A 24620-nucleotide genomic window follows, 5' to 3' on the forward strand; every position below is an offset into this window, starting at 1 on the left:
GACGTCACAATAGAGACATTGACGTTGCGTATTGATTCGGAAAAAAAATCCCTTGAAAAACCACTATAATGTTACATTTAAACATACTTCATTTTATCAGAGTATAAAAAAAAATGTTTGCAAACTTTTGTGAGAATCCGCTACGCGGATTCACACAGGTTGCAAACATTTTTTTTTCATACCGCGATAAAATTAAAAAATAGTGACATCAATGCTTAACACGACAACAACCATTACGCACCGGAAATACATTTCAATCTGTATCGATGTTCCAGATAATAAAAGCATTACGATTTTTTTTAACTTACTGTATATTGCCTTTAACTATTTAATTGAGTTTTCGCTTATCTCTTGAATTCGCTACGGACATCTTCCGATGGATTATACATACAATTTTTATTCCGACAAAGATTTTCACCATATATCTATATATATGATATTACCTTTGGTTTCACGGTCTGTTGGTTTGTGATTAAGGCTGTAGCCGCCAATAAAGATATACATGTATCACACAACTCTAGTATACATAATTTATATATTAATATCATGGACCTTTACTGAGGTCCATATGATGTAATACTACCCTGGTAGTAACTAAGGACGTATTCTACCAGGTTGGTAAAACAGCATATGTACCGAATCAGAGGTGATTAATTGTTATGTTAGATATGATAATTGTTTCGAAAAAGCCGGTTTTATATATGGTAAATATCGACCTTCGGGTGACAATGAGGATTGTGAATAAACACATCATATACGAATGAATACGTATCTACCATCTCAAGTCGAACGATCACTCTCAGAGACAATGCAGAAAAGGGATTTTGATAAAATGACTACAGGTAAATATTATCCAGCTTTCTATAATCAAAGGTTTCAATTATCCAATAACAGATTTCCATACCAGTGGCGTAGATCACGATAGAAATGTTTGGTATGTGCATGGGGCTGTATCGGGTTTTATAGCTTTTAAACCCCTACTAAGTCTATGAATATTTTTATTGCGTTTTATACTCCGAACCTGCTGCTCATTCTGAAACTTACATTTTAAAACATACATTACATCTTTACGAGCTTTTGGGGTCTGATTGACTCCAAGAAAGTAATAATTTATAAACATGCAAAATATAATTTTATCATTTAGTGGGAGCTTAAACCCATAGAGATAATTGTTTCTGTGTTATGGTAACATGTATATGATATAACTATTTAGGATAGGGAAGTCACGATTTTTCAATATGTTAATGTTTCATCATATTAACATAGATAAGCAATGAAATAATGAAACCTTAAATCAAACAGACCATGACTGATATCTAAAAATAGAGTCAATTTCCAGTACTAAGCAATTAGACATGTTACATTATATAAACAGCATAGACATATGCACTTTTAAAGTACATGTACTTATATTGTAATTAATATACATTTTGTCTTATTGCCATACATTTTGTCTTATTACCTTGAATAAAATCACACGTCATGATACGTATTTGGATATGTAAATAATTAATCATCATATCTTATATTTTTTAAAGATTTATAAATCAGCTTGTAAATTAAAAATGAAAAAAAAAAAATCATTTTTTTTTGCATATAGGAACACATTTAGGAGTAAGTATTGGCAAAAATAAAAAAGAAAAGTTACAAATTCAAATTCACGTATGAAAAAAAGTAAAATTCAATATCACAGGCTAAAGAAAGAAAAAAAATGTTTTTTTATTTATTTTTTTTTTATTTAATCTTTATTGTAGTTATATGTCTGTAAAATATCGGCTGGCTTGTTACAAGTTATTTCTTTGCCGAAAGAGAGGAAACCTTTTAATTTTTAAACATTAACATCCCTTTCTGTGTTATAACAGCAATTAATACTAAACTGTGGCAAAAACTATCGGTTTGGATATATAGATGCCATCACTGACACACTATATAATCTTCATTTAATTATTGAAAACCATTAGGTTTCAGGAATTCAGCAGTGAAAAAAAAAAGCATTCAAAGGCACGGATAAAAATGTATAATATAACACGCTCCACAGGGTATGTAGATAGCTTCTGCTATTCATTGCCGCTTTAAAATTAGAAAAATCCATTCAATCCCAATGTGTAAAATTAAAGCTAATTCGTTTTTGCCAAAATATCGTTTAGGTTGGGCTTGACAATGTTTCACCTGATCTTGTCACGTAAGAAGTCACGCATGTGTGAAAATGTTATGATGAAATGTCGGCATAAAAATCCGACAATAATACGTCATAGTATGATGTTGAAGAAACGTATATCCATAACGAAATATTTATATCGTTTATTTACCGTTGTGTTAAAATCGGAAACGGGTATTACAACGTATCATATATAAATATCAATGTCAAGTAAATGATGCACTTTTTAAAAACCAGAAGACTATATGTTTGTAGTGTATTTACATAAATAGTTCATGAACATATTTAACGTTGTTGTCCGCATTTAGTATGAAGTCCGGAACTCCGTATCCGGTTTCTTGGTTTTTACTCTCAGAATAAATTAGTTTTAGATCACCGCCATTAGAATGAGATGTGTTTCGAGTTTCGATAGAACCCATGATATTACAATGTTTATTCTCTCATACCTACGAGTATAATACTGGTTTATGAAATGTAATACACCCATGTCGTTTAAGGTTGTATTACATGGCTACCCATGTTGTACATCTGTAAAACCCTGGTCAAGTCTTGAGTAGTCTATTACTACAATTTGTGACACTCGGGTAGAATATCTTTCATAACATTTAATTACATATGTGTGACTGTAGACGACTATTGACAGAAAAGCTCTATATCCGCAGACAATGTCCTGGCTCCAGGATCATGAAGCAATCTTAGACTTATGTTAAGGCTTAGCCAATCAGAAATGACGTAACTTTTTGTAACGTCATCTTTGATTGGCTAAGTCTAAACTTAAGACAGGTTTGGACTTAAGATTGTTTCATGATCCCGAGGCCTGGACCAACTGGCTAGTAAGTTCATGCTTCTCTAAGCACCATACATGATACATATGTACTTGGTGTTGGGAGTAAAGTTCACGTACCAATTATTCCTATAACACATTAAAGAAAGGATGTCCATTCACGAGTTAGGTCATAGATATAATATTTTTCCCATTCCATATTAGTAGACTACAACTTGTTTAACTGTATGTTATCGGTAATTATTTCACTGCACTATAGACGTAAATATAATGATTTTTTACAGTTCTGTCAATATTCATGTTGAACATTTATTTTCCTGTGTAAAATTAAAAGCTAATTCATGTTTACCAAATTATCGCTTAGGTTGTCAAGATTCATAAATTGGTCGAGTGTGACAGTGTTTTACCCGATCGTGTCACTTAAACGGTCACACATAAGTGAAAATCATAAATCTAAAACACGTAGACATCGTTCCATTCGAGTTCTCACAAGTGCGAGATACCATATTGCTACAATCATGAAAAAAGAGCATATAAAGAAAGGATAGTTGGTGTTTTCAAAAAGTTTTGACTTCAGTGTACACGTACGTACTGTATTTATGCTAGTACGCAAAAAATAAACCACTTCACGTGTTGCTGTTTTCTTCGAACTTATTTCTCAAATGGCCCTCTTTCATAATTGAAAATAAACCTCTTTCGTCTGCGAATGTGGGGAAATACCACCCTCGGGGTCACAAAATGTTTTTAAAACCTCAGCAAGTCTGGGGATTTACTGTATTTTGTGACTCTCGGGTAGAGTATCCTTATCCATCATGACATTTGAATCATATTGATGGTTGTAGACGAATACTGTACGAGGAAAAGCTCTCTATCAACAATGTCCTGGACTAAGTAACTAAGTACCGTAATTTCATGCTTCTCTAACCCCCGTACCTAGTAGATATGTACTTACGGGAGTACACTCTACGCATCTGTTATTCTTATAACACATTAAAGAAAGGCGTCCAAACATACTTGATTCACGCCTACGAAACGATTCGTTAAGTCAACGACACAGTGTTTAGTGCCTCCAATGACCGTACTGTCTTTTCTTCGCTCAATATTTCTATTTCACACTTTCTGTGATTTTATCATAACGGACATTGTATTTACTAGAGGGAAAAATGATTATGGTTACATGCATGCGCACAATACTATTATTTAGGCTTGTCAATACGTATACGTTAATGTTGCGTCATATTTGTATAAATAAGCTACGTAATACTGGCTATCTTAAATCAGGCAGACCACGGAGAAGTCAGCTTCTATTATTAAACCGCAATTAGACATGCTACATTGTATATATGCACTTTTAAAGTTCATATACCTGCACTGTAATTAATATAATTGTTGTCTTATTGTCTTGCATAATTAAAATCACGTCATTGTACTATCCGGTTATGTAAATCATCTATTCTGCAAAACAAGGTTTCTTATTTCTAAATATGTATAAATTACATGTCGTTTTGGGATCTCGAAACCCCCGTATTGCATGGAGCCTTAAAACTAGTTCTTGGCATTTGTTCGCATACAAAATAACAAACTAATTTACATCCTTTATGGACGTGACTAACAAAGCAAATGCCTTTTTTCATGCTATTTCATGATTTAATCTTAAACTTTCACTCTACCCGAAGTTAAAAAGCAGTGTTTCCAGTAAACCTGTCATCCTTATTCACGCTTAATCTATTAGATTCGTCCAGGTGGAATATTAACGTAAACATACTTTGTATCATTCTATAAGCGTACTGCACAGCTAAACATCAACTTAATTTTACCAGTAATGGTAATGGCGTTTCGTCGGTATTATCGAGCGAATTGGGGTTTTTTCTAAAAAGCTTTTCAGGCGTGTTTTATTCAAAGCTAGTTGGTTTTGCTTAACTAACCATATGTGAAAAGCCTAATCTTTATATAGTCTGTTGGGTGATCTGACACAGTGATTCCGGGAGAGGTCCACTCGCTCTAGGGGAATGATTACGAAAAATGTGTTTTGTAACAGTTTAAGATAGGTCCATATAGGATTATTTTATACGTGAAAGACGACAACAGTTCATAGACAAGACTACTGAGATACAGCGACCATTTCAGGTAAGACAAAATCTATCTTTATAAGTAAAAAAGGTCAAAGAAGTAATATCAACAGGATTTTTCAGATTACTTTGGATCCCATCAAACGTAAGTCTGTAGGAGGGACAAAGAAGTAATTCCAACCGTGTGGACAAAAAATGTCCAATTTTCGAGGCGTTCTGCCCCTTTATCAAGACACACAAAACGAACACGATTACGTAATATGACACGAACAGTAATACGGGACAATGAAAGTAGAGAAATATTTAATAGCACTATGGGGTAAAGTAAATTGGTTTGTTTACATAAGTATGTACACAGTCTTGTCTAACTCGTCGGTGGCTAATAGCATTTGGCATGTACTTAATAGTATTAATATCAAAAACCAGGGTCATTTTAGGAGCCTGAAACTATCATTATAAGTAAAAACATAAACCAATCTCCCATTGTTTAACCACATCAATGTTTCCAATACTTTCCCACAAATTATCGATAATAAGTTATAGATGACGTAGTTTGGCGAATATTTTGAATTTTTATTTTTCTTCAGCACAACTATGGCAATATACTCTATGGAGCCCATGTATTAATCCATGTTTGCTTTCATTAAAACTTTTCTGTTAATGTTTCTCGGGTTTCTTCTTTTCTTTTCTCAATTTTTAAAAAAAATTCTGTGATGTTATCACAATATTGCTGTTATTGCACATACCTTATTTGAATGAATAGGCCATAAAAGTGATAATGCAATAAAATGTTTTTCAAAAGGAACTTCGCACTTCATTGATAACACTACTGAATGTTATTGATATGGATAATCCCTAAGGGGTTACAAAATATGGTTAGACCTGGCGGATAGAATTCCACATGGACTTATACAATAGTTTTTGTTTGTTTCATTCATTGAATATACATTGCTATTGTTATTATATCCAACTAGCACTGGCAATTAGTGGGTGTTTTTCTCCGGGTACTTCCAACATTTTATAAACCTGACGCGTCCTAAATGACCCTGTTTTTATAATATTATTAAGTACGTACCATATATACCCTAAACCAATGCAATAATCAGCCACCGACGAGTTAGACAAGACCGTGTACATTATAATTTAAACACGCCAATTTATTCCACTGACGCTGGCTAGGGTTCGGCATACAATACAATGGACCCCAATGTTTAATGGCGGACTGTGATATGAACTACTCCCAAAAGTATGAAAAAGTTGGAACTTTCATTTTCTTTTAATTCTGATTACATATACACGAATGGGTCTATTACTTTGTCGTGTATGTACAAAACAGTAAAATTTTGGTTAAGTCATGCCGGTTTTTTTATTGGTATTAGTTCCAAATTAAGTATTCCAGCGTTTATCTATGGTATAAACGCCTATTTCTAAATAAGAACTATGTATGGGAAAAGTTGATAACATGAATTGACAAAAAGTATAATCAACCCTGATCCTAACTTTTATCAAAGTTAAAATTTGAAAATGAATACCAAATGTTCTTATTTTATTGAAATAGTGATGTTACGTCATTGATTTTTATTGTGACATCATAATCACAGCACACAGCAATATTTCACAGGTGGTATGTAATAAATCTTCAGATCATATGACGATATCACCAAGAATGATCAAGTACTTGTAGTAGACGCTAGAAAGATAACAATAATCTGAAGGAAAGTGAGGTCATTAGTAATTGATGGATCACCTGCTGTCAATCAAACCGTCTAGACACCGCACGTTACTTTACATTTTGTACTTTGCAAAATGTAAAGTCACGTCATTTGCTAGAACATTGAATAGATACACGTGCGTTTGCGAGCACAAACCGTCGCTATATACTGCCTGGTGTTATCGGTCAATTATACATATAATAATTTTTATTTCATAAAATTTCATATGATATGAGCACTCTTTGAAGATTATTTTAAGTCAATGTTAGTGAAGGAATCGAGAATTTCTTTTTCAGGACGATAACATCAATGCTCATATATCATTTAAGTATGTTGAAATCTTAAATGTTATTTACCTTTTTATGATATCTTAAAACTGAATGGATAGGTAACTCATTTATCTCACCATGACAAACATGCCGAGTCATCATAGTCATTCGTAAAATATTTACCTGTAATGCGTATTTAAATATTTCTTTGAAATTTAAATACGAATATCTGTCACACAGTCTGTGAAAATTGCATAAGGTCATACTGTCTGCTTACACACATTAAGCATGCAAACACATGTTTCAGGTCCATTCCGAACTCGTTTAAAAACCCGTTAGTGATATTCACACAAATACATCAAGATGAAATACTCTCTACATGAATGAATATCACCAGGAAATATTTCAGCTAATGGTGAATCAGCAATAAAGACAGCAATTGCTGACCGAGATTATTAAAACTTCAAACAATATATCTTTAGCTTATTCCTTGATGTTTCCACAAGATGGTAATGATAGATATGTCTGTATAAGCTTTAGCTTTTTTAAACGGTATTCCCAAAGGGAAGTATTCCGATAGGTAAACGGATAAAACGGCACCAATAACAAACTCACATTTCCCTGGCTGATGTACCATGAAGAATAAATTTATACTGTAAAACTGGCAATATTCGCGGGAATAATATATTATTTTCGGAATTTGCGGGGCAATGATGTTTTCGCGAAATTTTCATCCGCGAAATAATAAACGATAGATAAATATTTGTAATTTATAGCCAATTTAGAAAATTTTGATTAGATAAAAAAGTCAAAATTGAGAAAATTTTTGCTCGCAAAAATTACCAGCCATCGGTAATTATCACGAAGTAAATCTTCAACATTTTTTTAAAAACACAGCAAAAATGCCTTGCCATTTTATAAACCAAATATAACGTTTGATATTGAAAATCGCTGAATTTATTTCTTTATTCTTCATATTTTAGCAACAAATCATTAACAGCAGAATAAACATAAGGAATTAAACTATATTTTCTATTGACAATACAAAGAACATCCGATAATCCGGACGCCGACAGTCCGAAAAACTCCCAGTCCGGACGGAAATGCTAGAGCACAGATTACTTTAACGATACATACGACACATTAGAACAGAAAATTCGGCAGTCCAGAAAATTCGTAACCCGGACGGTATAGGCTGGGTTCGAGATGTCCGGATTGTCAAGGGCTTATTACATATAGTAATTTTAATTCATATTGCGCAAGACATGAGTCATAGTTTCTTTTGCAAGAAACTTTCATACTCAGCGTAACTAATAACAACTCATCCTCGATACTCCAGGGGTTATAACTTACGTTTTATCCACGTCAGTGACACTCCTGGCATATTGAGGTTGATAACATATTAGCGTAACTAATAACAAACTTCCAATTCAATCATCAATTAACAAAATCCCAATGTTGATTCATAGATATGTGGACAAGTTAATTATTACCTTTTTAACGGTAAACCATTGAACACGAATTAAGGAATCCTCGATGTGCGCATATCTAAAACGAAGATTACTGTTACACTGACGTGAACCCGTAATACGCTGTAGATTTTCACGCTTCAGTGAACAAGATGATTAAGGGGGAATTGGCATCAACACAAAACTGAATTGAACATCTAGAAACTCAATTTAACATGTAATCTACATGTCCAATGTCTAATATTATCGGGTAAATCGGATTATATATATGATTTAAGATGTATCAAAATAGATCACAAATGATTTTGATCGAACTGAACATGGACCCGATATTAAAACACCATAAGGTTCCCATACAAAGTTACCGCATATCTCATTATTTATGAGGGTCAAGCTTTTCGCAAAATGCAAACGTCAAATTTGAATTTAAGCTGTTTTACTATTCGCGATCTGCCTTTGAAGCTCGAAGCCAGAATTGCTGTTTAAATTAGATTTTCACATGAAAAGGTGATATTTGAAACAAACGTAAATATCACCACGTATAACATGAACTAAATTGTTTTCATCTCGACATTACTAGATGAGTACAGATAAAAACTCAAATGTGGTGGCAGTTACCAATGGTTAATAAGCCGATAAGGACATATTTTGTCTGTATCCTATGGGTCGAGGGAACCCTTTCATTGAATACCTGATTCAATACCAATAATCTTTTGAAACCTGGCAAAATTCTTCTATATATTTACAGTTTTTGGCAATTAAACATCATTGAAAAAATATCCATAACTACAAACTTCCACATTCAAATTTTATATCTTATAATATTAAGATGTTTATACTGTTATATTTTATAAACAACACTTTATATCTTATGTATTTCCTTATGTATTAGTTCTTATTAAGTGAGAGAACTCATATAGGTTATGCCTATTTATCGATCATTTTTCCAATGTTTCTTGTTTTTTTTTTTTTGTTTATTTTTAAATTTGAAACTGAAATTATTGGCAGTTGAATATTTTTCGCGATTTTTTTTTTAATTTACGCGAATTCACAACGCCCTCGAAAATAGCGAATTTTATCACACACCAAATTAAATTAACAGTATTTCAATTTACTATACACATCCTCTCGGAAATCTAAAATTTAATATCATTATGGTCACATTATATATATATATATATAAAACAAAACAAACAAAAAATAAAAAAAAAAAAAAAAAAAAAAAAAAAAAAAAACCCCGATGTCCCCGAAGTTTAATTTAAAGTAATTAATCTGACCTTCTACTTAATTCTATTTTTTAAACCTCTATAAAAAATGCGAAAAACGAGACGGCCCAAATATCCGACATTGTTTACAGTGACGTCACAATATAGACAATGACACTGAGTTCTAATTTGAAAAGAATGGAGTTTTATATGTGTATTTTATTAAGTAGTCTAAAAAAAGTTTTATTTTTTGAGGTTATGAAAACTTTTTTGTGTGACTCGGAAACCTTCCATACGCCTATGAAAAAAAAATAAAAAATAGCAACATCTATACTTAAAGGTCTACTAACTTTCCTAAACAAAAATCAAAAGATTTTTTAAAACAAAAATAACATAAGAAAATATATACAGATGGCCTAAGAAGAGGTTACAACATCAAGCATATACAAGATTTCTGCGTAAATCTATGTTAACAGTGAAGATTCATTTCGCGTCTAGCGCAGTAATCGGGTATAGACAAATAACGCGCGGTAGCTAGGACGACGGTAGGAAACACAAGACGACCCGCGTTATGAAAATAAAATTTTAATTTATTTTAACTAAATCGTTCGGAAGGTGTCGATAAGTGTAGCATTAACGATAAGCTAATACGTTTTGCAACACTCAAAATAAAGAAAAAAAAAATCTCATTTTACGTTTATGTTAAAAAAAATCGGAAAGGTAGTGAGCTTTTAACTAATTTGGTTTAGTCGTATATAATTCACCACAATGATGAAGTATATTATAGCTGTTATGTCCACGCCACAATACTTGTTTTTAAACCATATCATAAGCATATGGTGGGCGTATATTGCGGTTACGGTATATGGGACAGACCTGGCAATATATACATTATTCAGTGTGTTACGTCTATTTACGATAGCACACCACCCACTGTGAACTTTTATATCAATGTGTATATATGCATGTGCCACCATAGTATACAGTATATGCATGTGTTATATGCACCGTCATCAAATATAGATACATTTTAAGACAACTCATCCATGTCCCATCCATGTGATTTATGGTGCTTGTGGTTAAAACAAGATATTGATATGATTGAAACAGTGAGCCCACAGCTAGAGGCACGTATCTAACGCTTCCGATTGTGCATTTTTGGAATCGTCATTGAGTGAGAAGGTCGAATAGGTAATTGTTGGTATACTGGAGTAAGCATATTTTCAGTATATACTGTAAACCAGCTTTATTTCGTGGTGACTAATTTCCCGTTTTCACATGATTTTATATTTTTCAGTTTTTAATGGTTTTGCGATCGAAGCCTCTTCTACTTCAACTAAATTTGAAACATTTTCGTGGATATTAAAATTTGCGACTTTTATTGCTACACAAAATTTAATTGTTCGCCAAAATAACTTGGTTTATATCATACAAAATGAAGTTAACTGATAGAGATTTTTTCATATTTTAGACAAAGAACGTCATGAATGGAACTAACGGCTTTCAAACTTCTATCAGAAACGGAAATGACGTCAACGATATTAAGGATGAAACTGAAACGTTTGATACTCATTGGCAGAAACTGGGTGCTTGGTTTATAGGACCTACAGCTGAAAATAAGGATGAATTTTGCAAACTAGCCATCGAAGCAATACAGCAAAATGCAAGACCGCAAAACTACTTCCCAAACGACCCTAAGATGATTACTCCTGAAGTGAAATCAACACACACCTACAAAAAAGAAATGGAAAAGCTAAAAATGGAGCTTAAAATTTTGAATGACGCACTTACTGAATCTATTCCATACGCAAGCGTGAGGTATCAGGTAAGCTTTTACATTTTTCTATAACCCTTAATATTCTCTTAAATCAGTTATCAAATGAGATATCAATTATTATTTAATATAAATTAATGTAATATTTGATGCGAAATGACATATTATTTAATACAAATTTATGTGTTATTTAATACAAATTTATGTGTTATTTGATACAAATTAATATATCATTTCATACAAATTGATATATTTTTGATTCGCCATTTTTGTTACATATTTACATACAGAAGAATGCATACACATACGAATGATATCTTTTTATATTAAATGTCATGCTGAGAAAAAAACAACCAGATCAGAAATGCTACGTTAATAGGCTATTTCTTCATTGTCAATGCCGTGATTCGCTAATCAGAAAAAAATGAACATTGCGAAACATATTCTTCAGGTTGGTAAAGAATGTTATAAAAATGGTTATTTGACAAAATAAACGGAATTATTTCTTGACTTATTACTCGTAAACATATCGTACACACTTACACACTGAGGATTCCATCTCGCACGAACATACCTCCCCAGTGTAAACATATTGTTTTTACGTCTGATGAAGATAACATTGTGGTTATCGAAACGTCACGAGTAATAATTTCGTTGTTTGTGTTAAATAGCCATTTTTATAAATTGAACATCAGTTAAATGATTTGCAAGCGATGCAAAATATTGACTGAAACAATAACTGGATACATTTCTGAGCAAAAAACAATATATATCTTTTTTTTCTTAATGAGGGTACAGCTAATTAAGTAACCAGAACTATATTTCAAACACAACAGGCGCCCATAAATTGAACATCAGTTAAATGATTTGCAAGCGATGCAAAGTATTGACTGAAACAATAACTGGATACATTTCTGAGCAAAAAACAATATATATCTTTTGTTTTCTTAATGAGGGTACAGCTAATTAAGTAACCAGAACTATATTTCAAACACAACAGGCGCCCACTAAAGGCACGCTATTATATTAAGTGTAAAACAATATTCAAATAAGTATTACGAGATAACACCAATAGCTGTCTACCTGCCGTCAGTTTATGGATTTTATCGGTTAGAAAATTATCACGCTAGATTTTAATTTCACAAGCGTCCAAACGATTATTTCGATAATAATTCGTATTTACGCCAGTTTTTCGAAGATAATATTTTAAATAAAAAACGCCAGAATACTATGTGACGTAAAAACTACACTCTCATTCAAGACGTTGCTTTGTATTTAGAGTTTGTGTTTATGCGCAACGACACTATTAAACGGATCTATCAGATATGGTTTCCGTTGTGGTGGAGGAAAGCCGGAGTACCCGGAGAAAAAAACCTACCGACTAGCGGTCAGTACCTAGTAACTATCCTATACGGGATTCGAAATCGCGGTCCAGAGGTGCAGCGCTTGTTGTAATATGTCGAAACATAGTTACCACTCTGCCACCGCAGGGAGATGTTGAAGGTCAAAAAATGTAGGAACTTCATATAGAGATGTTTTATTTCTACTAAGTCTCATTTTTTACAAGGCTCACATGGTACCAGAAGCTACAATGGCTGCCAGATTAGGCTACCTATCGGCCTGGATGACGAACGCTAACAATGCCACTACCGAGCTTGGACCAGTTACAACGCGGCTGGAAATAGAGGCGGGCAGACAGTTGTGTGAAATGATCGGTTTTGAGTCCACACATAACCCCTGGGGGCATATCACTAACGGCGGATCTACTGCAAATATAGAAGCCTTGTGGGCGTCCAGGAATATCAAATTCTTCCCACTGGCTGTACAAAAGGCTATAAGAGAAGAGAGGTTTTTAAACACTGCAAAAGAACTAACCGTGTACATTCCAAGATTGGGAAGAAAGCAGAAAATCACCAACACCTCTACATGGGATTTACTGAATCTCGATCTTGACGATATTGTAGCATTACCGCACGAAATCCAACGAATCACCAAGAAACCTGTCATCGATCTCAAAGATTTGATCAACAAGTAGGAATATTTGTTAAAATTAAGAAAAGTTATGTAATAAATTACTCACAGTGAAACCTGATTTAGCAACCACATTCATATAAATATATCTTGCTCAATTAGACCAAATTAGCATTTTAATAGAGTTGGGCCTGTGTATAAGACCACTTTGCATTTGTCGGACAGACTGATTGTATATATTTATATTCTGCGGCTCAATATTTTTTGGGTGGTCTTCTTCTGACATTATTGACTATACATATACATGTATATATTCTAGGAGTAAATTACAATTTTATACTTAATTTTATAAAAAGGTTTGAATTATTGTATTCCACCATCACAGTCATGATCAATGTCAAACCTCTATATTTCACTACCTAATTTATTCAATGTTATTTTAACGCAAATAATACATGTATACATATAATCTTTATTTTTCTGAAATTAAATCACTTCTGGAATTTAAATATAAGTTTACCCAATACAGTTTCATGCAATGATTTGATATGCTAAAATGCGGCCATAGATGATACCACTATTTACATGCTATTCTATACTATGTGTTGCTTTTCGAAACTAAATACCTCTGTATGTATCAGAACTATTTTTCTATGTGATAGGTACACTCTTGCGCACAATGGGTTTGTCCAGTTCTATCTCATGCATGGCCTGAGGATAGCCCCCATCATTGTAGCATCGGCATCCAATCATTTCTCCTGGGGCAAGGCGGCCACTCTTGTGGGGATCGGCGTTCGAAACCTTGTCTGTGTCCCCTTTGACGAACATGCAAGGTTAGATGTTGCAGGTAAGATAACGCAGGTAAATTCAGTATCAATTCCGTCATTGCATATCACAGAGTTATCTCTCTTGTCGGTGGGTATCGATTATGACGTCCTTTTTTGTGAACGAACTCATATAGTTTTTTCCTGAAAATATATCATTGCGTTCATAAACACATAATTTCAAACTCAATAAATATCCCCAAGTAAATAAACAAAGACGGAATAAGAAAATCCACGATTAAACATTTTAGTATTAAATATTGATCACATCAGCAGTCTAATATTCAGTGAATTTGCCCGTGTAATACTTTGGTATATGTCACTAGTGTAATTTAACATTGATCAGTTTCCATTGGCCGTGCCTAGCAGAAAATTGATTCTGACGCCATGGCAGGAACAATCAAGTGACGTCGGAAAAATTAACATGATGTAAGGATTAGAAGACAGTGGGACAAAATGGTCGCATCTACTGGAATTTCGCAGTACATTTTAGCGTTGATTTTTTGTTAAGCATTGATTATTGTCACTATTTTTTTTAACTTATGAAAGAAATTTTGTTTGCAAACTGTCTGAATCCGCGTAGCAGATTCTCACAAAAGTTTGCAAACAAAATTTATTTCATAACCCGATGAAGTTAAAAAATATTTTCATCAATGCTTATAATTAATTTTTCAGACTATTTGATAATATAAAATACGTTTAAACTACGATTCAATTGATTTTTCAATGGATCATTTTTTATAAATCATTGCGCAACGTCGACGTCTCTATTTTGACGTCATGATAACGTTGGGTTTTTGCGCTATTCTCAGATATTTTCTTCAATGTATATGAAGAAAAAGGACCTGCCAATCAGAAAGGATATAGTATGAAAACACACAAAAATTAATTATTTCAAAATTAAGTTTTATAGTTATGTGGTATAAGTTTCTTAAATTTGCGTTCAATGTATCTGAAATTTTTATAAATGTGGTTTCGAAGGTTTATCTTTTGCTCGCCAGGGCTCGGCCGAATAAGTCTAACACTCATTAATTAAGACCATTTATAAATTTGTCTTAATCTAGAATACGGATACTATTTTTTGTGTATCATGTTTATGAAAAAAATCATTATGAAATTTCAAAATATTGAATTAAGTAGTTTATTCACCTTTGAATATATATGTAATCTAGATCTCTATATTAGAGCTTTGAATGTACCGTCATATATACGTCAAGCCTTTAGTCTATCATAATTTAAGTATCTTAATCTTACAATTCCTCCTATCCAGCCTTATTGAAGAGTAACACGCATATCGCCTCTTACATGGTTACATAAATACAACAGTATAATTCGTAACGTAGAAGAGGCTCATAACTCCGGTCCCTGATATAAATATGTATGTATGAGATCTGGCATGGTAACATGTATTGTAAAGCAGGTAAATGGCGCGACGGATTGAATGAGATCACACAACACCTAGCTGGCAACAGAGTAGTTTGTATCCGATGAATCTAACTAGCATCATCTTATTCAGCTGACTCCAATTTCTCGAAACAAAAGTGCAGAAGTGCAAAAGTGTAAAATTCTAACTTGAGTCAGTTTTTGACTTAAGTTTGTTTTGAAAATTGGATCCTACAGCTTTTGGTTGATGTTCAAAATATAATTTGCTACCACTCATTACCATGTCATACTGTCCCAAAATGCTTTGATTTAAAGTAATGAGTCCTCCATGTTTTCGTGTTCAGCATTGTGGAAGCTCCTAGATGAGAAGCTGGCAAAGAAGATTCCCGTTATTGCAGTGGTTTGTGTGGCAGGAACAACACAACATGGCGCCATTGATCCAATCGAGGATGTCATCAAACTTAGAGCCGAATTCAGGACCAAGGTAGGATAGCTCAACTTGATTTCTGAGAGTTTTTATCATCTTATTATTTTGTTCGTTAATTATCAAGAAGAAGAGGACAAATAAGGCCTAGATTTAAAGACAAACAATCCATTTGTAACTGTAACTGTTGATTATATTACATGAATTATGATAATTCTACGTCTGAAATTTTCGTACGCCAAATCATGATCTAGATCGAACTTACTGGTAAAACGTCATATCTGCAAATTCATAATTACGATAAAGTAACCATAAACCCATCTTTCAAACAATACATTTATAAAATGTGCATTCTTTCTTTTCTGTGTTGGGTCGCGATGGCGATTTGGAATTGTTCAATTTTCAGCCCGCCACCTCCCTCCTACGACGGATTGGGGTACGTGTTAGGGAGTGACTAAGCAGTTATTGAACTATAGGTTTCTTACATCTCCAACATTCCATATTTATGTAAACAAAGCACACCATATTAGGAATGAGACTATAGTTGTATGACTATCACTACAAACTAACCCTGCATTTTCTCTTCGATCCAGGGATTGAACTTTTGCATACTGGTAGATGGTGCCTGGGGTGGATACTTCACCACACTGGTAAGGCACCCTCAAGGAAAAGAACAGACGGTACCAAAGTTTCCAATAAGTGACTACGCACTTACTCAGCTGAGTTGTCTGAAATACGTTGACACTGTGACGATAGATCCCCACAAATCTGGGTATTGCCCTTATCCCGCCGGGGGACTTTGTTACAGGTAGGTAGAGGAATAAGGATATTGTCATTTTACAGACATAAGCACATGTTACTAAAATATCAGAGAAATAAACCAGGGGTCTAATTTACATTGAAAGAGGTTATTTGACAGGTTAATAATCCAGAAGGCACTATTCGACTGTCGGAGAATGTATGACAGGTAAATCTTCCAAGAGACAGTCTTCATCTGTCGGAGAATGTATAACAGATAAATATTCCAAAAGACTGTCTTCATTTGTCGGAGAATGTATGACAGGTAAATATTCCAAAAGACTGTCTTCATCTGTCGGAGAATGTATGACAGGTAAATATTCCAAAAGACTCTCTTCATCTGTCAAAGAATGTATGACAGGTAAATATCCCAAAAGACCGTCTTCATTTGTCGGAGAATTTATGACCAGTAACTATTCCAAATGATTGTCTTCATTTGTCGGACAATGTATGACCATTAAATATTCCAAAAGACTGTCTTCATTTGTCGGAGAATGTATGACAGATAAAGATTCTAAAAGACTGTCTTCATTTGTCGGAGAATGTATGACAGGTAAATATCCCAAAAGAATGTCTTCATCTGTCAAAGAATGTATGACAGGTAAATATCCCAAAAGACCGTCTTCATTTGTCGGAGAATTTATGACAAGTAACTATTCCAAATGATTGTCTTCATTTGTCGGACAATGTATGACCATTAAATATTCCAAAAGACTGTCTTCATTTGTCGGAGAATGTATGACAGATAAATATTCCAAAAGACTGTCTTCATTTGTCGGAGAATGTAAGACAGGTAAATATCCCAAAAGACTGTCTTCATTTGTCGGAGAATGTATGACAGGTAAATATCCCAAAAGACTGTCTTCATTTGTCGGAGAATGTATGGCAGGTATATTTTCCAAGAGAATGTCTTCATCTGTTGGAGAATGTGTGAAAGGTAATTTTTCCAAGAGAATGTCTGCAACTGACAGAGGCTATGTGGCAGGTAATTGATCCAGGATGCATTTATCTGGTGGATAATATATGACTAGTAAATATTCCAAGAGACTGTCTTCATCTGTCGGAGAATGACAGATAAATAATTCAGGATACTGTCTTCAACAGAAAGATTTTGTATGGAAGGTAAATAATTCCATTCCGGAGGCTGTATTCAATTGGCATATGCTGTATGGTAGGAGAATATGATATAATGTCGCTTTCATATGATAATAAGAATATTTTTAGGACTGATATACTTTTTTTTCATTTGCAAGTTCCGTGTCATTGTAGTTATCCAGGATAATGTCTTCATCCAGAAGTCATACCGTACCATCCATTTACTCAAGGTATTCATAATACTAGCTTTGTTTATCCGACTGGGACATGATATGAACTACGACTAGGGAATCTTTATGCATGATTATTCTAAGGTAACGTCAAATATATTCCTATATAACCAATGTTTCTTTTTTACCCTGTAGAAACGGTCATATGAAATCATTTGTCGCGTTTGCTACTGATATGGTGTTTATGGATGCCGATACTATCACTAATTGTAATGGAATAGAGGCATCGAAACCGGGGGCGGCGCCTGCTGGAGTATACTTAGCTCATAAGGTAGGTCTATAAACTGTTTCATCATTGAAAAAAGAATGAAAATGGTTCAAAAAGCGAAAATTAATTTTTCTTTGTTTTCTTGTTGAATCCTTTTGCCGATCTTTTTTTTACATCTCTATGAAGAAAAAATCCAAAAATGGCGCCTAAACCCCACGTTATTGTGACATCACAATCAAAACATTGACATTGCGTATTAAGTTGGAAAAATTAAGCGCCAAGAGAACATCAACGGGTTCGCATTTTATTTAATCAGCTAGTCTGAAGAAATAAGTATCAGTATTGATGACACAATGTTTGAATTTCATCGGGTTATGAAATACATTTTTGGTACAAGGATACCACAGTGAAATAAAAAAATGAATAAATAGTGACATCAATGCCTAAATAGTCTACCTATAACTATTAAATACGGACATAAATCTATAATGTTTTTCAAAGCATACAATATTTTATGTTCTCTTCGTTTTATTAAATATTTGCTGCGCAATTTATAATTACATGATATCCTCTCTTTTGTGTTTCTATTTCACAACATATCATTTAACCACACACGGTATGTCTCTAATGTAAGCAGACATGAAGTAAATACAATCATCTACTCCTGAAGACTATTATAATTCTGTATATTCAGGTGATTGGACTTCATAGTTCAGGTTATGGACGAATTCTTGGACAATCCATGCTCGGTGCTAAACTACTTTACTGTGCCTGGTTTACGTCCGCTAATGATGACGATGACTTTGTGTGTGTTCCATTGATACCGATCCCAGAAACGCTTGGGTACGATGAAGAATCAGCGAAAACGTTTATCAGAGACCGAATCCTCCATGCATCATATGGGGATCTAGTAACAGTATGGTTTTTATTATAAAAGTGTGATCAAGCTTCATCACGTAAACACCGAATGACACAGGGAATGGGACTAATTCACGTACCACGTGATAACGTATAACGTTTGTATATGGCATGAATCTCCATGCTGTGGTGATGACACGTAATTCTTTGTAATCTTTCCGCTGAAATGACGTTAGCGCGGGATATCATCTTTCGACGTCATTCCATCACAAAGAGAAACAATAATCCCGCACAAAACGTTATTACGTGGTACATATGTACGTGAATTACTCCCATTTTGTACATGCAAAGTACTCTTTTCTTTCTTTTTTTTGTACTTTTGTCTCTATCTTATACATTGTTTTCAATTTGATAATGATTTGAATAAGTATTTGTATCAAAAATCATCCACGATGTACTAGGGGTTACTATCATCGTCGTAATATACACTCAGAAAATATGTCATAGTAAATATCTGTCAACTACAACAAATGATTTCTGGAAATTATTCGAAATATTGCTTCATATGTTTTTGAGATGACATTCCTCTTATTCAAATTATTGCTGATTTTAATGAATTATGGTTATTGATTGTATCAATAGGATGGTTTATCAACCGTTTAGGATGGAATTGTTTTAAAGGCGATGTCCAAGATAGATATTGTTAATTCTACTTTCAGTGTAACTGTTTAGCATATATATTTCGTATACAAATTTCCATGCATGATCTAGCCAATTTGTGGTAGATTGAAACATGTTTAATGTTACTTTTATTTAGGATGCTGAGGTGATGCACTTCCTGTCCGAGGTCGGCCCAGATGCTGCCATAAATGCTTTTGCGGTGAACATGAAAGGAAACACCAATATTGACAAGTGTAACAATCTAAACCTGGCTGTCTTTGATAAGTTATCACAGACAGACCCGAAACGAAAATCGCTTCGTGATATACCACTGTTCCTCACAAAATCCAGCCTGGGTCAAAAGGAATGCTTAAAAGTTTCTAATAACTTCAAAAAACGCTTGGGGGTAAGTTTTTCTTGAGTATGTGTGTAAGACATTTCCTCGTTTTTGTTTTTGTGAAATCATGGAATGAACACGATATGTAAATGTACCTCTTTATCATGTATCCCTAATGCTATAACAGTGTTAATGGTTAGTTGAAACCCATCCCATGACCAAGAAAGAAAACATCGTATCTCACTGGGACCTAAATCACCATGGTGACCGCCCATCCCAGCTAACTATACACAAATTAAGGGCAAATATAAAACGATAATTAAAATACCCGTTGTCTGAACATTAACATGTTTTGTTTCTTGTTTGGAGGTAACAGGTTCCAGTCTGACCGTTACATGTTCCACTTGCTGCAGATGTTTGGATACATGTACGTTTTGCCTCTCTGGTTCTATTTTCAGTTATCCACAGATACTGACAGTTCCCTGACCTTTCTGAAGAACACTGTCACCAACCCCTGGACGGCATCTGACAACACCATATTGATGTTGGTTCAACACTTTCGGAATGTTGTCATACAGTGCATAACAGAGGTAAAATTAATTACCGGTTCGGATTTATTAGTTTAATCTCATATTAACAGCTATTGTCATCTAACGACGCGTCAGGTTTGTCAATGGAGGAAAGACAGAGTACCAGGAGAAAACCAACTCGCGGCCAAGACGAGAGGCCTAGCTGTAATATGTCGGGACATCTGAACCACTTGACCACTGCGGTCCTGTTTTTACAGTCGAAAAGTTATAACTAAATTAATTAATAATTTATTTGCTTAATTAATTAATTGCTATCTTTCATGGCTTCATCATTTAAATTAAGCTTCTGGGTAATCGTTCGCTGTTCACATATTATTTATATTTTTGCATGGCTACCCATGCAATAAAGTCTTGTGACGGCACAACAAACTTAGCATTTTGCGCGGTACAATTTTAACATGTTTTAAGACACTAGGCTTAGTTTACTTTATAAGATACAAACAACGGGATTTGTGTTGAAAACATCACGCAATTTTCATGTATGGAGAATTGACTTGAAATCACAGTTTTTTTTAGAATAAATTTCAAAATAGCTGGAAATCATAGTAATAAAATTGCAATAAAACATCGATGCAAGCCTCGGGCTTTACAACATTTTGTGACATTCGGGTAGAATATCCCTATCCTTCATATCCACATATGAAAGAGTCGTATAGTATTTGCCTGGTGATCGAAGACCTTGTTCTGATCAATTTGACACTTTTCTTATATCAAACGTTGATTTGTGTCCATAGAGGTGCACGCCTATGATCATTATCCGCATAAGCAATGATGATATTTTTCTTATTTCTATCTTCAATGGGTGCCAGACTAACAACGAAACTTTTAAGCCCGAAATGATTTTTTTAAATAGAACAACAAATAAATCAGTTATCAATTTTAAATACTAATGCAATTTTACTGTTTACCTTCATTTGGTAATTACTTCTCAGTTAAGATAGATATTTGGGTGGCACTAATGTGGTAGCTTTAATAATTATCTACCGATATCAATTCAATTTATTCAACAGCAAGCAATTACCAACCTCTCTTTGCTCTGATTTCCATGCATGGAAAATCTGACTACCAACTTTGTTAATATCGTAATCCAACCCTGGAATATGTCATAACACAACTTAAGGCTCTGTGTGCGACATATTTGAAGAACATCAATAAAATTGAATAACGGTACATTGTGGTTGACTGAGTTGTTTGAAGATGGGATCACTGTATCTAATCTTCAACGGAAGTCTCCGCAGGCCTGTGATTGGTTATTTTTTTTCTCCTGAACTGCCTCCAGATATAATGTGATATATTCCAGAGGTGGACATTACGGTAGTGACAGTCATCCATGAAATATCGAGGATGTCCATAAACCTAAAAATAAATTAAATCATTTTTTTTTCATTCTGCGAAAAGTAGCCTTCTCGAACTTGATTTAAACTAGAAAAAGGGGGAAATTGCAAAATAGTTCTTCTGTATTCTTTTTTGAGTTCTTTTGTATAATATGGTTGCTTATTTATCTTTTTATTATATTTTTATATTACAGATTAATGAGTCAGTCTGAAGGTAAAAGAAACTCAATACAAACAAAAACATGGCAACCATCATTTACCAGGCATCATCATCAACAGAATCTGGATATTGTTAAAGGATTCAAACTGACGTTTTATAGAACCAAAGAGCAATAACAGTGTTCAATTACACATGGAAAACATTACAAATAGTGCTTCGTGATAATTGTAACTATCGTCCTCAATATCGAGCGTTGCATTGTTATAGACTCTTAAATGGGTCGAAAAAATGGGACGAGTTTCATATATCATTTTTTATGAAACTAACAATGCAAGCTAAGTTTTATCACTTGCAATGTGACTACAACAATCTGCATGTCAAAGAGTTTCATCACCAAAATATGGTGCAAAAGCAGTCTCGCTTTCATCGAAATCTTGACGTCTTTTTCTTCGAGGTCAATTTATTGTTTCTTTTATGACTTCACTATGGATGTCCTGTCTAGCACAGCCAATGAAAATCTCCAGATTCTTTTACACAAGTGACTTATGCAAAAAGCTTTACACGGGCGACATCACTCGATATCAGATGGACCATAGTATACAGTTAAATTATTGGGTTGAGTGATATAGCAAGTGTCTGGTTTCCCGAGACTTGTCTATTTCCCGAGGCGGAGCCGAGGGAAATAGGCAAGTTCGAGGGAAATCAGAAAATTGCTATATCACTAAGCACCATACTTTAACTGTTTTAATATACCGATACATACACAAGCTGTGATTAGATTAAATGAATTTCTCTCTTACTCTATATTCCTGTCCCGTATGGCCATGGTAATTAGAAATTGGGATAATTTTACATTGTAATAGATTTACAAAATCTTAGCTTCAAACATTCAAATTATTCCGAGATGATAATTGTGATTCCATGTCCGGTTTGTTTTGCTTCTTTTCAAACCGCTATGATTTCTCAATATTTCGCCATTTTATACATGTATCACTAGGCATAATACTAAATTTATATATACATGTATTGTTGAAATTCCGAGACGTTAATTACTTACAGGTAGCCTAAAATTGTACATTACAACTATACGTCACGTAGATATAAAAGGTAATGTCCTTTGACAACATTGAATTTTTTAAAAATCTCTCACTTACAAGATAAACATGACGACGTGTTCGGTAACAGTTTCCGATCGAAACTAACGCCGTTTAATTATGTCAACCGAGATGGCGTGATCGGAAACTAGCTCCGCCCAATTGTTACGTCGCCTGGCAACTGATGGCATGATCGGAAACGAGTCCGACCCACCTCGAATCTGATTGGTTTACCGGAAATAGCCGAGTCCGGGTGTGTGCTAGCTTCCAGGTGTGTGCTAGTTCGAAAGACTAACACACAGCTAAGCGAGGGTTTTGGTTAAAAGTAGGGAGCTAGTCAATTTAACAAAGTAACTTTCATTAGCGTAAATAAAGTAGAGGTATATTAATATAAATATATATATGTACTTTGTAATCATTCTGTCTTTGCAAATTATAGAGTTACCTCCCTTGTAGACATCCATTGTGACGTCGTCATTTTGTGTGCTCGCAAACAATACCTACCCGCAAGGGCAGACAATTCCGTAATATGCAATCACAGAATAACATTAGATAAGTGTCGTTGAGATGTATAACAGTTGAAGTGTTATAGATGCGGGATTCATTATCAGTATTATATTTAGAACTCATAGAAAACCTGATATGTCCCGAAAATATGACCCGTAAAGAAAACCGCGAAATATGGACCCCACTAATTTAAGGCGCTATACAGTAAATGCAAAACTAGCAATTTCGATAATGTAATTGTGTTTCAATGGTGTTTAAACCGTCATGGTAGAATCAAAGAAAACGACTAAGGGTTAATGCTATGTTTTGATTACACCATATTGTCCAAATTTATTCTATTGTAAGTCCCTGTTTTATTAGATATGATATTTGTTTGAAAAAAGTAGATTTTATTTTTGTTTGTCAGTGTTACAAAAATGATCAAATAATACTTTCCTTTGTTAGTTCTACATAATTGTTTGACGTCATAAAATTGGTCATTTTTTAATATTTTCTCTTGTACAAATTAAGCATAATTCATGTCTTATTTCACATGATATTTGTTTGAAAACGTAGTTTACATTGATTAACTTGTGGAACCTAACGTTGTTAGTTCCATAAGAGTTGATGACGTAAGGGCTATGTGACGTCATAACATTGGGCATTAGATATAATATCCTTATGTACATGTATGACTTTGTTAAATAAAATGTTGATGTAACATAAAA

At 33.9% G+C, this 24620-nt stretch overlaps 1 protein-coding gene across 2 annotated transcripts; it reads left to right on the top strand.

The window, feature by feature from the left end:
- Window positions 1-607: 607 nt before the first annotated feature.
- Window positions 608-24620, top strand: LOC138321820 (L-tyrosine decarboxylase-like). 2 transcript variants are annotated; one of them, XM_069265803.1, is made up of 11 exons: window positions 608-842; window positions 11138-11491; window positions 13008-13471; window positions 14074-14258; window positions 15963-16102; window positions 16636-16850; window positions 18301-18436; window positions 19068-19289; window positions 20049-20297; window positions 20687-20818; window positions 22347-24620. In XM_069265803.1, exons 2-11 carry the CDS (start codon window positions 11150-11152, stop codon window positions 22362-22364), a joined length of 2103 nt encoding a protein of 700 aa, XP_069121904.1. In that variant the 5' UTR covers window positions 608-842; window positions 11138-11149; the 3' UTR covers window positions 22365-24620. The 2 variants fall into 2 exon arrangements, with proteins under 2 accessions (XP_069121904.1, XP_069121903.1); XM_069265802.1 differs by lacking the exon at window positions 608-842 and adding an exon at window positions 4777-5069.

The sequence above is a fragment of the Argopecten irradians genome, chromosome 4 (assembly GCF_041381155.1).
Source record: "Argopecten irradians isolate NY chromosome 4, Ai_NY, whole genome shotgun sequence".
Taxonomy (NCBI): Eukaryota; Metazoa; Mollusca; class Bivalvia; order Pectinida; family Pectinidae; genus Argopecten; species Argopecten irradians.

Coding starts and splice junctions, on each gene's coding strand:
- LOC138321820 (XM_069265803.1), top strand. CDS start 11,150: ATGAATGGAACTAACGGCTTTCAAACTTCTATCAGAAACGGAAATGAC. Junction 16,103..16,635: donor GAGCCGAATTCAGGACCAAG/GTAGGATAGCTC, acceptor TCTTCGATCCAG/GGATTGAACTTTTGCATACT. Junction 16,851..18,300: donor GCCGGGGGACTTTGTTACAG/GTAGGTAGAGGA, acceptor TTTACCCTGTAG/AAACGGTCATATGAAATCAT.